The sequence below is a fragment of the Wyeomyia smithii genome, chromosome 3 (genome assembly GCF_029784165.1).
Source record: "Wyeomyia smithii strain HCP4-BCI-WySm-NY-G18 chromosome 3, ASM2978416v1, whole genome shotgun sequence".
In the NCBI taxonomy this organism is placed as follows: domain Eukaryota; kingdom Metazoa; phylum Arthropoda; class Insecta; order Diptera; family Culicidae; genus Wyeomyia; species Wyeomyia smithii.
In genome coordinates this window covers 241,156,690-241,173,338 of record NC_073696.1, presented here as the reverse complement: position 1 = coordinate 241,173,338, position 16,649 = coordinate 241,156,690, and the positions used below count along the sequence as shown (strand labels likewise).

At 37.8% G+C, this 16,649-nt stretch overlaps 1 protein-coding gene across 8 annotated transcripts in view; it reads right to left on the bottom strand.

The window, feature by feature from the left end:
- The window catches only part of LOC129730022 (glutamate-gated chloride channel), a 132,029-nt gene that overhangs the window by 11,469 nt on the left and 103,911 nt on the right, over positions 1-16,649 (bottom strand). For 4 of the 8 annotated variants that reach the window (XM_055688974.1, XM_055688972.1, XM_055688973.1 and 1 more), the window contains 5 exons: positions 14,334-14,468; positions 13,953-14,270; positions 13,152-13,273; positions 12,968-13,092; positions 12,535-12,567 (listed from right to left, as the gene is read on the bottom strand). In XM_055688974.1, coding sequence (XP_055544949.1) covers positions 12,535-12,567; positions 12,968-13,092; positions 13,152-13,273; positions 13,953-14,270; positions 14,334-14,468 — 733 coding nt within the window. Of the gene's footprint in view, positions 1-12,534; positions 12,568-12,967; positions 13,093-13,150; positions 13,274-13,948; positions 14,271-14,333; positions 14,469-16,649 lie in introns of those variants that run through there. The other 4 variants (XM_055688978.1, XM_055688977.1, XM_055688976.1 and 1 more) reach the window with 2 other exon arrangements.

Here is a 16,649-nt window from a genome sequence, read left to right as displayed (position 1 = left end):
AAAAACTAAGAAAATGAAACAAGGAGCAGGCGTGGGCAAATGTGCGTTTAAAAGTGTAAGCGCCTGAACACAATGAAACGGGGTTCGATTAACTATCTTAAATTGAATGTTGCTTTCATGAAATATCCAATGATTGTAGTTAAGTAAAATAAGCACTTTAAATAACGCAGCTGAACAGTTGCGTAGCTATTGATCTTCAGTTTTGTTCAATATAAGGGGTTCTGCTTTACCGTTTATTAGGGTTCTAAAGAAATGTATGGAAAACAATTGACCTTCGAATTTCGATTAGCGGTAAGACTCGAAAGTTCTTCTCGAAAAAAGTCCCCATTAAAAATTTCAGCTCAATCAGATTTCGAAGTGTCGTGACTCAAAGCGGAAAAGTATTTTCTTTTATGACCGAAAGAAATTTTTCATATTGAAATAGCTTGACCGACAGTATATTTCGTAGTTGCTCCTCCTTGGTGGATTTGACCTAGTGAAGTAGCACATGGAACCACCGCAAGATGGCTAATTTCTGATTGATGTTCTACCTTTCAATGTAGCAATTCAGTAGCTTCTGCTTTGCATAGATCGATAACGACGCCGGCTACATACTCATGGTCGTGTTAGGAAAGAAAGGAGGATCCCTTACTAACACGTCCTGGGGATTCCCAGCGTGATTAACACGGTGACGGAATCGTGAGAGGAATCGCAAACACGATCCGGAGGATTCCCACTCACGATTCTTATTCAAGAGTCCTAGAGCCATATACAGCGCATTCCTTTGAAACCGTGATGAGTAGTGGATTTTTATCTGACATTTTTTTGGAATTAGGCGCGAGTGAAAGTTTAAAGTGGGGGGGGGGGGGGGGTGTTATGCTAGAAGCCTGAGAGCAAACCAATACTGAAAGTCTCTCTGACACCGGACCTTAAGGCTGCTAACTCTCTTTAGAATATTTCATGCTTTTTAATGGGTCAAAAAAGTGTAATTTTGACCGCTTTGAGGTGCGACCTACGGCGGTCCGATTTCAAAGGCTATGTTAAGCCGTCAGACCTTTGCCAGGGACTTGTAACACGGTGGTACAAATGAAAAAAAAAAATGCAAGAGCTTCTGAAGTGACATTAAATCTATTTTTCTTTACGTTTTCTCGCCTATATGTAATACACTGGGGTCGCTTTTTACGCGGTTGGTTGTACCGCATTAATACCGAGTAAAAATAATCTGCATTATTGTAAAAATATCCCATTTAAGAAAACGTATAAAAACAACCCGGTAAAAAGCGACCCCAGTGTATATGCTTTCATTTTACCTATATATAATGAGTTTTAGAATAAATAAGATGTTTTATGATTTTTCCTGAAATTGCTGCAATTGTCAGGTAAAAAATTAGTAACAAATAAACTAGCAGAGAAGCTTCATTATCAACTAGCTAAGCTATATATACTCAATTATTTTGCTTTATATTAGTTTTTGTAAACTGACAGCTTTTCTTGAATATAGACGAAAAGAGAGCATTGAACAATGTTTAAAGTTTTTGAGCGACCATCAGAAATAAAAAAAAAAATTAGTTTACTTGATTTATAAGTCACTCTAGAAATTAAATTTAAATACTCTAGAAATTGAAAATTACACTCACTGTTGAGTACAATAGACGTTGTTTATTAAAATCGGTTATAATTTGGCTGAGATATGATTTAATGAAATTGTAGATTTGGTAAACCTATTTAACCCATTAAGCTCGCAACAACACAATTATGTAGATAAAAGGTGACGTAAAACGAAACCTAAATCTAAACAATTCCTGTATCCATTTATATAGGAAATGAGCGGAAAAATAATGAATTTGACGAACAACGAGAGCGAGTGAAAGAATGTTTCCTTAGCTTTGTCCCGTTACCAAGAAAAGAAAACTTCAACGCTACTCTTTCTTTTTGTTGCCTACTAATTTCGCCGTCATGCGACCGTCGTTTTTTCTCTCATGGAAACCAAGGTGCCTAGAATCCGCACTTTACACCGTTGAAAGGAATATCGAGAAACTATACTATCTTAGACTATGCCTCGGAGGGTTGCGGCTGTCTGTGGTAACTGAAATTTGTTCTGGGAAAGAGGTTATGACACGATTGAGAAGACGAAACTGTTGAGACCTACCGCTGAACAAATTTCGAAAAGTCGATTTTTGTGTGGGCTGAATATGCCACAGTGTAGTATGTACTGGTGCCAAACCAATATTGTAGAGGGATTATTGTAATTGTTGCTGTACTCTATACAGCTGTCTATGCGCCACTTGAGCCGCCATGACAAGGGGATTTTTGTCTTCATCGCTGACCAAGGTAAAACGTGTTTGATAGCAGTAGCGTTGGATGATTCCTAAGTGGCTAACAGAGCTTTATGATTTCCATTGGCACTGTACTATCAATATCATGCGATAAACAACCATTCGAATGTGGTTCTCGGCATGCTTGTCTTTTCTCCTCAGAAAACCTCTAGAGTGCAGGAGAACATCTTGCACTGCGGAAACAACTGCCGTCACACTAAAGAGCAAATCAACGTTCATGCTAGAAGAGAGCGACAAACGATTTCTATCTGTTGAGCTACCTGAACGCACTGCGGTGAAATCTGAAATCTCTCTCTTGCGAGACAATTAACTACGGTGTACTTTCTAACACGTGTGGACATCACGCACAATAATTACACTGCAGAGCTATCTGCGGTGCGTTTCACAGTTGGTTTCTTGAGCATGGCAGAAGAGGAAAAGAGATTGGGAGAAAAAATATAGACTGCGTTGCTCGTGCCGCTCGTGCCGGTCGAATTTACTATGGTGGAATTCGTTTTCGCAGTGTAGCTACACAAGGACTACATTTTTGCCTGGTAGGTTTTTTTTCACCTTCCGGACTGCTCGCCAGTGGACACTGTTGTGTAGTTCTGCGTTTTCTCTGTAGAGTGATTCACCATTTTTGTTTCTATCAGATGTGGGGTGAGCTGGAAGTGTGTCTGTCTCTCTGTAAGCTGGTTGAGACACTTTGGAGTGGAGAAAGAAGCAGTGTGGTGAAGGCATTTGCTACACGCAGGCACATACTGGAAGGGAAGTGCGCGGTGAATTTTTTCTCCTCTCCTCTCACATACTAGGAAGAATGACAAGCATGTTCTCGGATTGACCATTGACTACATTGCGCAACAATTTATTCAAACAGCACGTGCGTTGCACGGTAAGCAGTATCGCTAATAATAGCAGGAAAACACTACTTCTTAAACGTTGTTCTATAGACAAACAGACGTGCCACTCGATGACGATTTCATCGACCAGAAAATAACGATTATTTTGAAATTTTGCTTAGTGGGCAGTAATGCCGCTAGTGTCGCTATGAGTAAGCACGCACACCCACTAGCAAAGACAAAAACCGTTTTACGAAAATAAGTTAGTAGGCAATGAGCTCTCATGGTGGCGCATGAGTGTAACGTTTCGAATAAGCACGAAGATTTCTCAGGATTTTTCTTCGAAGAGGCACCTCTGTTTGTCTGTGGTTGTACTCTACTGTTCTTTCTCTTCAATATTCTTCTTCATACAGTGTACAGTGCGAGCAAAAAGTGGAACTTAATTCCATAGCGCCTTTCACCTTTATCCTAGCTTAATAAAGTCTTCGGAACAATTGTTTGAATGAATGACCGGCATAATCGCAAATTGTCAAAAAGTATGAAAAGTTTACTATACTAAAAATAAAACAAATAACTTTTTTTGTGTTACGAGATAGAAGAATAGTTTATTCAGCAAAGTTGTAGAAGATTCAAAAATATGAAACTTTGTTGAACAAATAAAAACCCTATCTTTTTTGGTACAAAGTTATAAAGTATATAATATGGAACTTACTTAAAAGTTAGTTTTTTGTATTTAACTTTTGTTAGTTGCATTTTTTTTTGCAAAATACTGTTCGGAGGAATTGTTAGCGCACACAAAACACACATTTTTGCCAAAGGTCATATATCTCCAGGACTTTTCCTTACAAAGTTATATCAAATTTTAGCTTATTTTGTCGATAATTTCAAGAACGTAGAGGTTAAAAAGGGGCAAGTGGAATCATGATGTCAATAATTTTTCTTGAAGTTAAACTGAAGTACTATGAACTCCTTAAGGTTCCTTTTGTCCCAATCCACCCATATTAGATTACGGCGAGCATATGTTACAGTAGGTTGTCATATATCCAAAATACTAACTGTTTTGTGTTAAGAGATAGAGCAATGGTTAATTTGGCAAAGTTTTAGAACGTGCAAAAATATGAATCTTTGCTGAACAAACAAAATTCCTATCTTCATTGGGTACAGAGTTACAGAGTATATTGTATGAAAGTTACTTAAAAGTAAGTTTTTTGTACTTAACTTTTGTTAGTTACATTTTTTAAGAAAACGTTGTTTTAAAGAAGCATTTGGGCATGAAAAACACACGTTTTTGTTGAAGGCCACACATCTCCAGGACTTTTCCTTACAAAGTTATAGCATGTTTTAGCTTATTTTTTCGATAATTTCAAGAACGTATAAAGGAAGTAGAATCAGGATGTTAATAATTTTTATCGAAGTTTAGATTGAGTGCTTAGAACTGTTGTAAGTTCCATCTGTCCCAATCCACCTAATCTTTATTCTATACGTTGTCGAAGTTATCGAAAAAATATGCTAAAGTGTGCTATAACTTTGTAAGGAAAAGTCCTGGAGATGTGTGGTCTTCAACAAAAACGTGTGTTTTGTATGTCCAAATGCTTCTTTAGAACAATGTTTTCTTTTTTTTTTTTTTAAAAAAGTTTAGTAAAGCGGGCAATGTATGTAGTTTCGCGGGAATGCGAAGATGAACGGGAATAGAAGGTGTGACTAGAATTAGAAAAAATTTTTCCTCGTCCAGACGGGACCCGCAATCTCCGTTGTCTTCGGCAAGGTGTTTTGGCCAATTAAACTACTGGGTAAGGGTAACTCTTCCTAAGACCAATGTCGAATCACCCTCTACTATTGTGTTCCCGCATCTCAGCACGCCGCGATGAAACTGCATACACTGCCCTGTGGAAGTTTATTTCTGTCAACTGAGAGAGTGGTCTCTTTACGCACACTATGTATAATGACTTATTATATCTACAGCGGCGCAAGCGATGAGACACGTCAGTTGGTGGCCAACTCCCATGGAAGGCGTATCACGGAAGAGCTCCGTCGTGCTAATTTTACTTTACGAGCTAATTTCATTTTTCGTCATATTGACTTACATTTTAAGTTTAGTAAAGCGGGCAATGTATGTAGTTTCGCGGGAATGCGAAGATGAACGGGAATAGAAGGTGTGACTAGAATCAGAAAAAATTTTCCCTCGTCCAGAATATAATAAGTCATTATACATAGTGTGCGTAAAGAGACCACTCTCTCAGTTGACAGAAATAAACTTCCACAGGGCAGTGTATGCAGTTTCATCGCGGCGTGCCGGAGACAACGGAGATTGCGGGTTCGTGTCCCGTCTGGACGAGAGAAATTTTTTTCTAATTCTAGTCACACCTTCTATTCCCGTTCATCTTCACATTCTCGCGAAACTACATACATTGCCCGCTTTACTAAACTTAAAATGTAAGTCAATATGACGAAAAATGAAATTAGTTCGTAAAATGTTTTCTTGTAAAATGTAACTAACAAAAGTTAAGTACAAAAATATAACTTTTAAGTAAGTTCCATGTAATATACTTTATAACTTTGTACCGAAAGAAGATAGGATTTTCATTTGTTCAACAAAGTTTCATATTTTTGAATCTTCTACAACTTTGCTGAATAAACTATTCTTCTATCTCTTAACACAAAAAAGTTATTTTCTCTATTTTTAATATAGTAAACTTTTCATACATCTTGACAATTTGCGATTATGCGGGTTATTCATACAAACGATTGTTCCAAAGACAATTTTAAGCTAGGATGAAGGTAAAGGACGCTAGGGAATTAAGTTCTACTTTTTGCCTTATTGGACCACTGTGCAGCGGCTTCTAATTAGTGGGAATTTGGGTTCATTTTGTCCCAGTGTGCAGTGGTGGAAAAAATAAGAAGTGTGAGTATTGCTTATGAAGTCATCTGCATTTTAAACTATCATGTATAAGGTATTTTCGAACGCAAAATTTGTGTGAGATTGCTTACATAATGGGCAATAAATAGAAAAAGACTATCTGTCAACACTCATGGTATTTTGTCCGTGAGCGAAAAAAAAAAACTTTTATCGACCAATATTTTAAGTGGAATAAATAATAGATGTAAAGTGAAGTATACATCGTGACGTGACTGTTAATACAATTTGCTTATTAAAAAATATATTGATTTATGGTTTTCTGTGAGTGGAAACAGTAAGTGAGTACTGTTAAACTAATATTTCATAAGTTGATTTTCAAATTTTGCGGTAAAGGGTCGCGGTAACCATTTCATGCCCGATACAAAACGGCTGATCAAAAATCACAATATGAAGGTAAAACTTTCAACAAATAGCAGATAGCTCTGCAGTGCAATAATTGTGCGTGATGCCCATACGTGTGAGAAAGTACACTATAGTTCATTGTCTCGCGAGAGAGATTTCAGATTTCACCGCAGTGCCTTCAAGAAGCTAAGCTGATAAAAATCGTTCGTCGTTCTCTTCTAGCATGTGCGTTTATTTATCTTTAGTATGAGAGCAGTTGTTTTCGCAGTGCAAGCTGTACTCCTGCACCGTAGAGGTTTTCTGAGGAGTAAAGGCAAGCATGGTCAGGGCATTCGGGTTCCTTAACCAAAACAAAGAAATAATGTTTTCGAGTGACACATAAGATATGCAATGGAAACTAGATTTACTAAATTTGCTAGCAAATTTATTTTCTGAAAATAATTCGCATCGTGTAATAGCACAACAAATACATTTACTACAAAATTAGCAAAGGACTTTGCTGCTGTTCGAGCAAACAGAATTATGAACAAATATTCGCTATAGTGTAATAGCATAAAAAATATATTTGGCCGAGGAAAAACATTATTCAAATAAGTTCAGTGAGAATACAGTCAGGTTTTTTACGCGGTTTTTTCATACACGGTTTTTACGCGGATTTTTGAATTAACGCGGTTTTTTTGCGCGGATTTTTGAATTGACGCGGTTTTTTTTACGCGATACCGCGCTAATTCAAAATAAATTTCGCGAATTTTCGAATTAACGTGGGTTAACGTGGAACCGGAAACGTTCAAGACTTAAGACTTAGTCCAAAAAAACCCTCCACCCTCCGAAAGATCCGGAGTGACAGTCAAAGAGGACAATTTTAAAGACTGGTTCTAGAGCGTCTCGGGTTTTTTATAAAGCCCTTTTTGCTGGACTACTAAACGCGGATTTTTAAATTAACGTGGTTTTTTTACGCGGATTTTAGAATTACGCGGATTTTTGTATTAACGCGGTTGTATTACGCGAATTTTCGAATTAACGCGGTTTTTTACGAGGTACGTATCCCCCGCGTAAAAAAACCTGACTGTATACTGAATATTTGCTTCGAGTGATGTCCGCAATATTGGCAATCATTTAGCCACAGACAAACAGAAGTAAATATTCTGAAAATTCTTTGTCTTTGTTTGCAACGTTACACTTATGCGCCATCATGTGAGCTTATTTGCTACTAACTTATTTTAGTAAAAACGGTTTTTGTCTTTGCCTATAGCGGCCACAGCGGTTTTACTGACGGGTTTTGTCTTTGCTTAAAAGTGTGCACACTTGTTTATAATGACACCCTACTGCCTACTTAAAAAATTTCAAAATAATCGATATTTTTCTGGACGCAAAGATCATCATCGAGTGGCACATTTGGTTGTCTGTAATTATCTTATGCCAGTTTTTGTACAATGACAACTTTTTTTAATATAAGCGAAAAGAGGTTATCGAAAACATTAGTTAAGTTATTAGGGGCGCAAATAAGTTCTCGCTATTCGTCAATAGATGGCGCCAGTAGTGAGTGCTACTGGAAAGTAGCAGTAGAGCCAGAACATAACTGCGTTCATTAATTGAGACTATTAATGCATGACATATATATGATTTGGTATTAATCAAATATCCTGTCTTCCTTACTTCCATCGCGGAACGCATTGGATGCATTATCGAATGCTCTTTCAATATCAAGAAAAGCAACCAAAGCTATCTCTTAGGCTTGAAGTGATTTCCCGATTTTACTAACTAGCAATTGTAGCGGCCTTATTGTAGATTTACCTGATTGGTAAACTAATTGATTTTTTCTCAATGGAAACTTCACCAAGCTTGTTGAATTGATAGTCATCCAAAGTTTGTAATATTTGCACACTAAAGGTTTTAGTAGTCGGTTTGTCTCTTTTTCCCACTTTTGAAATAAAGACAACTCCAACACAAAAATCACAGGTGTCTGTGTCTCCTGGACAGTTCAGATTTTTTGTATGTAACTCGTGATAACACTGACTCGGAAGAGCTCAATCAACTGGGGAATAAGAGCTTCTTTTCTCTGTTGTATAAAAAGCTGGAAAGGTTCCTCCCTTTCCAGCAGATTGGTAAGGTTGAAAAGAATTTAGAGCCAATTCAACCCTAGCAGGCGTGAAGATTTTGTAGGCTTTAAGATCCTCATCTCCTGTACTTCAGCAGATAAAGATCAGTGATTATATTGTGGCATCATATACATTAGTGTAAATATTTGCGCCAAATAATCGTCATGGTGTGGGTGGTGTGTTATTTTTGGCATTTCATTCAATGGAAACGGTGGCTAAAGCGTATCGAGAGTTAACAAAAGTTTACAGAAATGCTGCTCTAAGTAAAACAACGTACCGTAATTTTAATGTTGATGACAGTTCGCGCAAAGAAAGGCTAAAAACCTTAGAAGACACTGAATTGGAGGAATTGCTCGATGAGGATCCATGCCAAACGCAGAAACAGTTTGCTTAGGTAATAAGAGTTACCCGCCAAGGTATTTACGAGCGATTGTACGCTTTGGGATTGTTTTGAAAACAAGAATTTGGGTTCGATATTATTTGGAGCCAAGCCACGTTGATCGTCGTTTTTTCGCCTGTGAACATTTGTTCCAGCAGCCAAAATGGAAGGGTTTTCTTCATCGCGTCATGACGGGAGAGTAAAAAATAGCTTCATTACAGCAACCCAAGTCACGGGGACTACCCGGTCATGCTTCTACGTCCTCGGCTCGACCGAATATACACGCTGCGAAGGTTATGCTGTGTATTTAGTCGAATCAGATCGGTGTCATTTATTATAAGCTGTTGAAACCAAACGACATAATCACTGAGGAACGGTATCGACTTCAATTATTGTTATTAAGGGGTTATATAACTTTTTGGTTTTAAAAAACCGAAAAAAAAATTATGGCATTATCTTCAAATACAACATCTTGAGAACATTTTCACAAATTTTCATAAAGACCCTAACAATAGGAAGCAAGTTGGAGCGATTTGCAGCGTGCCTCGCCACGGCCGCATAAGCTAAACTTGAAACTTTACACGCGATTATCTCGGAATAGTGTTTTCCGAAAAATGACTTTGCCGTGATCCGGATTGCGGAAAAACTACTGAACCGATTTCCTTCATCTTTTTTTTTTTAAATTTTCGTTATAAAATTCGCCGGTCCTTTAACGATCGCTTTTTGAAACATGCAGTTACATTTTGCCGCAAAAAAATTTTTAATGCAATTTTTAGCGCTCAAAAGGTGCATTTATATAACCCCTCAAGCAGAACCCCAATGTAAGCAGAAAACGAAAAACGTGATTCTACTGCATGACAACGCTCGGTTTCAACTGCCAAAAATGTTGAAACTTACATAGAAGCGCTCAAATAGGAAGTATTAAGTCACTCGCCATATTCCCTAGATATTGCGCCGTCCCATTATAACGATATTCGGGCTCTGCCGGAACGGTGGAACAAAGTTGAAGCTGGCGATGGGCAATACTTTGAATGATTTCTATGAATTCTAAGTATTTTTCAAAATAAATTTGCATTTTTATTTTTTCGGGATTGTCGGCTTAATCAGAATGAAAGCAAAAACGATTTGTTTCTCCTTAGTCCGACAGTTTCGGTGACTTTATTTCCCCTTTTTCAAAGAGTAGGAAAAAGTCACTGAAACTGTCGGATTAGGGAAAAACAAATACCGTACTGCATCAAATTTCGAACACTTAAGCTGTGATGTAACTTCTTTCACTAAAAAATCAACTAAAAATAAACTTCTCATCAATCTTAAAGGTTTAGCATGTTCGTTATTTTATTGTTGTCGCAATTAAATGTTATTTCTATAGATTTGAACACGTTTTGTACATGCAAATAAGGAGAATAAAGAAATCGGCTTGGATTCAAATGCCGAACACTTGAAAGTAATCGCTAAGAGATAGATAGGCAAACCGTCTGAGTAAAGATTGTCACTTCTTCAACGTCTGCTGATTCCCCGGAAGTGGCCCTACAGTAAAGAGCTATACATCACTGTGTGAAGGACATTCCAAGGAACGAAATGGTATATAATAATCATTCTTTTTATTACACTAACTATAATAATTCGATTTTTATTGTAAAGTACTCGAAGTTTGAGACTGTTCGAAGTTTGAATCAAAACGGTAGGTTGCATTTTTATTACGGCAAATAGCGAGAACTTGGTTGCGCATCTAATAAATAAATGAAAAAAATACACTGCTAAACATAGGTTTTACCCTAGAGCTCAAACGAGAAAAAAAATGGAAAAATGGCTTTTTACCAATTCTTGTGAAATTTGTGACCTTTAGTGAAGATAACTTTCTTAGAGACTTAAATGAGTTTTTCCATAAGCCAACGTGAAAATGACGTGCACTTCTGCGTACACCAGGACTACCAAAATTCACAGGAATGGTTGAAAACTTTAATTTTTTAGGGTAACTTTTTTAGGCCTTGTGGCAAGCTGTTTTTCGCTTTTGTCGACCAGTCTTACTTATGAATAACATTAGAAGTTGCTTAAATTTAGATATAGCTCATAATAATATGTAGCTGAAAATTGAATAAGTGGTACGATTAGCATCTACATATCAGAGAGGTGGTGGTACAAGGATTAGAACACAAGCATTTAAATGACAAGAATTGAAATATAACGTTTATAAAATCACATCCACTGTAAGCACTGAGAATAATGGCAGAATATTTTTAATACGTACAGTGGTGCTATGGAATAATTTGTTTTTGAATGAAAAAAAAAATGGTTCAACACTGATTAAGCGGTATTGAGCTTTGCGAGCAGTTATGAATTTTCAAGATGCGATTGGAAACTTATATTAACATTATCATGATCGTATCGCAAATAAACGCTTGAACGCAAATTGAAGTAAAGTAATTAAACAGCAGATTCTGTTAAGTTTATTCAACGTCTTAAAAAACTCGGAAAAATGCTGTTTTTTCACATAAACTTGCTTGCTGGCGGTAGAAATATTAAAAAGCACCGTTTCAGGTCTTGCAGAAAAAATTATTTTTTCCTTTAGAACTTAATAAATTATACCAAAAAAAAAACAGTAAGTTCGCTTTTTACGCGGTTTTTTTTTACGCGGGTTGCTTTCCTCCGTTACTCAAAAACGGTACAAGATATCGACCTCATTTTAATCACGTTTTCCGTTTCAGGCCACGAGTGATCATATATCAGTTTTCAAAAAAATAATCACAATTTTTGGTGTAAATACTCAAAATTTAAAATACTGCATTTTGGTCTCTAGATTGGCCACTACCATATTCAAACGAGGTTTGAACGTTTTAGGACGGTTTTCTTTGCTATATTTGCAACTCAAAAAAGTCGTTTTTACGCGGGCCCATACAAATTCGGAACGCATCCCCCGCGTGAAAAGCGACCTTAGTGTGAATGCAAAAGCGCTTTTTCAGCATCGAAATGTTTCTTGGATATAGTCGACACCGTTTTATTCGCATTGTGTTTAGGCTTGATTTGAGTGTTCAGCCATACAGAGTAGTAAGTAATCTAGAGGTGGGTAGGGGTAGTGTAAACTAAGCTGTGAAGGGAAAAGGCGCGTGTTCATTTGCTGTGTACACGAGTGTGCGTGTATGTGTGTGTGTTTCAATGGTGTCAGTAGATTCCTTGGGATTAGTAGTTCAAGAATCGTAGGTTCTTTGATTAAATTGATTTTTGTGCAACAGTTTGTTAGGGTTTGTTCTCTTTGCTTGCTCAACTAATCATTTTCACACCATTCGTTTGTGAGAATCGGATATGAGGTGGTGACTCACAGATGACTTATTTTTACTCTCTTTTTTTTTCAAATGAACGAGGATGGATGGGGTGTTGGATGCAGGGTCCTCTATATTTGGAGAGGGGGTGAATTTCAACATCTAAACTAAAGTTGTACCAATTGCAAAGTGTTCACAAATCATAGGGGAACTAAAAAAAACAAACGCCCACTATGGACGCCTTCCTGCTGTATATTGCCTGGTTGTAGTGAATTTGGACTCAATCAATAAAAAGTAACTCTAAGTTGTAGGCAGCACTACACGCTAGATAATTGCTTGAATTCGTTCAACAACAACTAAATAGGAATACGGTAAACTCATAGCAGTAAATTCGGGAAAATAGTTACCCCCTTCCGAAGCACGGAGTCTTCTTCAACGGGCTATTTGTTGGTATAGTAACAAAAATCAATTTAATTTAGATTATGGTATATTTTGGTTTTAGATGGATTATAAGCTAAGTTTGATGTGAGCAAGTATAAAGCAGAAGGAACTTCGGCATCGTGTTTTTGATTGTTTCTGAGGGGGGGTGGGGGGGGGGGGGGTGTTCAAAGAAAGTGAGTATCGTTTTTTTTCTAAACCTGAAGATGTTCTCATTGTTTTGGGTGCTTTTGAGCTTGGACCGGACTCTGACCAACAAAATGCCAAAAAAATGTAAATGTTTATATCTTGAAAATGTAGGTTTTTTTGCTTCGGTTTTGTTTTTTATCACATCTATTATTGCGAAAATAGAAAATGACAAGCGGCTAGTGCTATCTCATGCTTGGATCAGGATTGACCTACCTGGTGGGGAATTTCGACAGCCAGCTCCGGCAGCAGTTTGGCCGCTTGGGAGCCTGCATGTGGACCTCACACTGTCGCAGTTTTTCCAGTGCCAGTGGGTCTCCCGGATGACGTACCAGGGGTTTCTGCGTGTGGTTGTATTAAATGAAAACATTAAAAACTCAAGTAGAAATAATCGACTCACCATCGCAAAAGTGGCATTACTGTCCGTGTCCAACAGGTCGGACGCTGCGTCCAGGCTGGCCTGTTCCAGCTCGCGTCGTTTCTTCTTCATGTTTTCCCGGTGCATATCTGCGGCTCTATCCGCTTGGTGAGCGTGAATGAAACGGGGCGACAAGACAGACAAGAAGCGCACAAGAATTTATGTGTTCCAAGTGATGCGAAGGGAACGGCACGATCGCGACCGCGAGTGTGTGTGTGTGTGTGTTTTATTTTGATTTTGTTTGTTTGTTTGTTTTGTAATGTTCGTTTTTTCGAATTTACGAGTGTTGCACAGTGTTGTTACGGGGCAGAGTTAAACGTTGTTGGTTTCCAGTGTAACAAGATTACGTTGGAACAAACATTTACGGCCAAGTGCCAAAAAACAGGTAAGCACAATTTGCGTGGCGTTACAGTATTGATTACAAGATAGCAAAATTAATTAGAGATTACATAAACGTTATGTTGAAAATGATTGTTTATGCGTTTATATTGGATGTACACAACAGGGATATACGAGCAGGGATTTTTTATCGCGGTTGATTCGAATCAAAGTTTTACAGGAACGGTTATGTATTGCCAACGTTATTCGTTTGACAGGCAAGCGTACAAGTGCGAATGATGACGTGAAATGAGGGAAAAAAGAAACGAAAAGAAACCGAAAAGAAATGCAGGTGAAATCAGTATTATAAAGTCGTCAGAGTTTGCCTACAGACTAAATATAATTAACTACAGTAGAATTTACTTGGAAACAAGAGCAACTTCCGAGCTGAAGCGGACTACCAACCTGAACGGGACGCATAATTCACCAGGGCAAACTCCAGTAGGGCTCCGAATACGAACGTCAAACAGACACCGGTCCAAACGTCGATGGCTTTGGTGTAGGAAACCGGCGGCAGTGATGCGTTGATACCGGAAGTCTGCGTTGCCATGGTCAGCAGTGTTGTCACTCCGAGCGAAACCCGGGCGGGGACGGCACCCTGATCCAGCCAGAAAGACACCCAGGATACGATAACCAACATGCAGCAGGGAATGTAGATCTGGATCAGATAGTACGAGAACTCACGCTTGAAGAGTAGGTCCACCTTCAGGCAGCTGTATTCACCTGTGATCGGGGAAAAATTATATTCGGGAAATCTAGGCAGTTAAAAATACAAATCGAACCTACCGGTAATAGTTTTACTGTTACAGTAATCGGTTAAGAACTTTTCCAGTGTGAAGCGTGGTAGGTGTAAGTTTTTGACCACTTGCACCGGGTCGCCTTCCTTCCAGAGGAACACCAAATCGGCGGTTGTCCAGCCGTCTGCAAAAAATGGGAAAATGTAAAACTTGTTAAGAAAGGTTTATTTACCAACAAATAGCTGAATTCAATACCAAATTGTGTAGAAATTAGAAAACGAACCAACTTATAATAACATTTTGACAGAATTCTCAAAAGTGAGTGATCATAGTTCTATTAGTTATGTTACAATAAGACATAATTACATTATGTCAGCTCCTCATATAGTGAAAGTTACTGCCCACCACAGATCAACCAGCTTGTGGTTTTTGTGACTATAACTTTGAATGAAAGATATCCTTTGAGTCATCAACATCATAATTAGCTGTCGTTTGTGAATAATTCTGATCTACAGAGATTGCTGTTTATTTGACCATATTTTTTACAAGCATGAAAGCTGATGTACTAAAAGATATGGTGAAAGTTGGGAAGACTGAAAACGTTATTAGTATAATATCAGATGGAAATGGGAGCAGAGATTTTTCATCACTCGTTTCAATGTTCGTGGGTGCAACGAGGTTCTGTATTTATTTTTATTTTTATCTATATCAAAGGTTTTACAAACTGAACCAATGATTTGAAAAACCATGCTAGTTGTTAGTTTTAGGTTTAGCTCGCAGTTTTAGACCGTAAGACATTTGATACACCAGGCTTCTTAAAATAATATGGGTATTCATGTCGAGCTCGTAAACAAATACCCAGCCGTAAATATACTCACCTCCATTGACGAGTAATGGAAGATACACAGTTTACGGCTGGGTATTCGCATACGAGCTTGATGTGAAGACCCCTACTAATTTGTATTGTTTATACTGTATGCTTGTAAATGCAGCTCATCTATTATTCAATTTCAATCTTCTTATTTCCTTTGAATTATTAGCGTAAACTTTATTTGCGTGGTTGCCTACATAGTAGCCAAGGTAATTTCATGTTTCATTAACGGTTTCTGATAAGTCATCAAACCATTAAATTAAAACAGTAACATCAAATAACACTTAGTTCAAGCTAGAGCAATCACTTCAAAAAAAACTTGAAGTTCAGCAGGGTGATTTCAAATTAGTTATATCGTAATAACGTAGTATATAATAAGCTAATTACTCCACATTTTGGCACACATTCACAAAAAAACTGGTGAAATGTCTCTAATCAATTTGACTTAAAGGGGGGAAGTGAGGGTTCCAAGTAAATTGTTCAACAAAACTTTCTATTTTGATTTACTCTCTACGAACTAGAATTGATTCCAATTATGTAAATGTTGTGGATTGGAAATGAATTTGCAAATATTTTTTCCGGATCACAATAATCCAGACAAAGGCTTTCTACAATTTTTTACTCCTTCATCTCGTAATTAAACGGTTAGGGTAATTGTTTAGTCTCCTAATCAGTGGCAGACGAAAAATGTACCAAGCGATGGCAGTTTTTAATGACATTCGAGAGCGTTCCTATATGGCAGTAGTGGTATCGGCAAAATCCCCGTGGCTCTGTGGTTAGCGATGTCGGTCGGCTAGCTCTCCCACACGGTTGTGATATCGGGTTCGATTCCCGATCGAGTCGAGGATCTTTTCGAGCTGGAAATTTTCTCGACTCAGCACTGGGGCACGGTGTATCGTTGTACTTATCCTACACATGCAAAATGTGCCAAAAAACAATATCGATAACGAATTCTCTCAACTAATCTAGTTGATCGAGACCGCTATTAGCCCCAAGGCTAAGCGTGCGATATTGTTGTTGGTATCGGCAAAATAAGGACAGCTGACAGAAAAAATGTTTTGCGACTATAACGATGCCGTCTAGTTCCCCATACACGAATGTTTAGCCTTTCTCCTAGAAAGGTATAGCAATCACTGAAAAAACTAAAGGTATGAAAGTGCTCCAGAGGGCCGAATGTCGTATATCACTCGACTTAGATCGACGAGCTGAGCATTTTTTGTATGTATGTATGTATGTATGTATGTATGTATGTATGTATGTATGTGTGTCACTCACTTTTCTCAGAGATTGCTGGACCGATTTCCGTGACAAATGAAAGGTGTAGTTACACTATAGGTTGCTATTGAATTTCATTGGAATCAGATTTGTGTTTCAGAGGTTATATATCAAAATGTAAAAATCACGAAACATCAATATCTCAGAAACTACGCAACCGATTTTAACAAAACTGATGTCAAATGAACGGGGTATCTTCAGAAATTTTAACTTATAAAT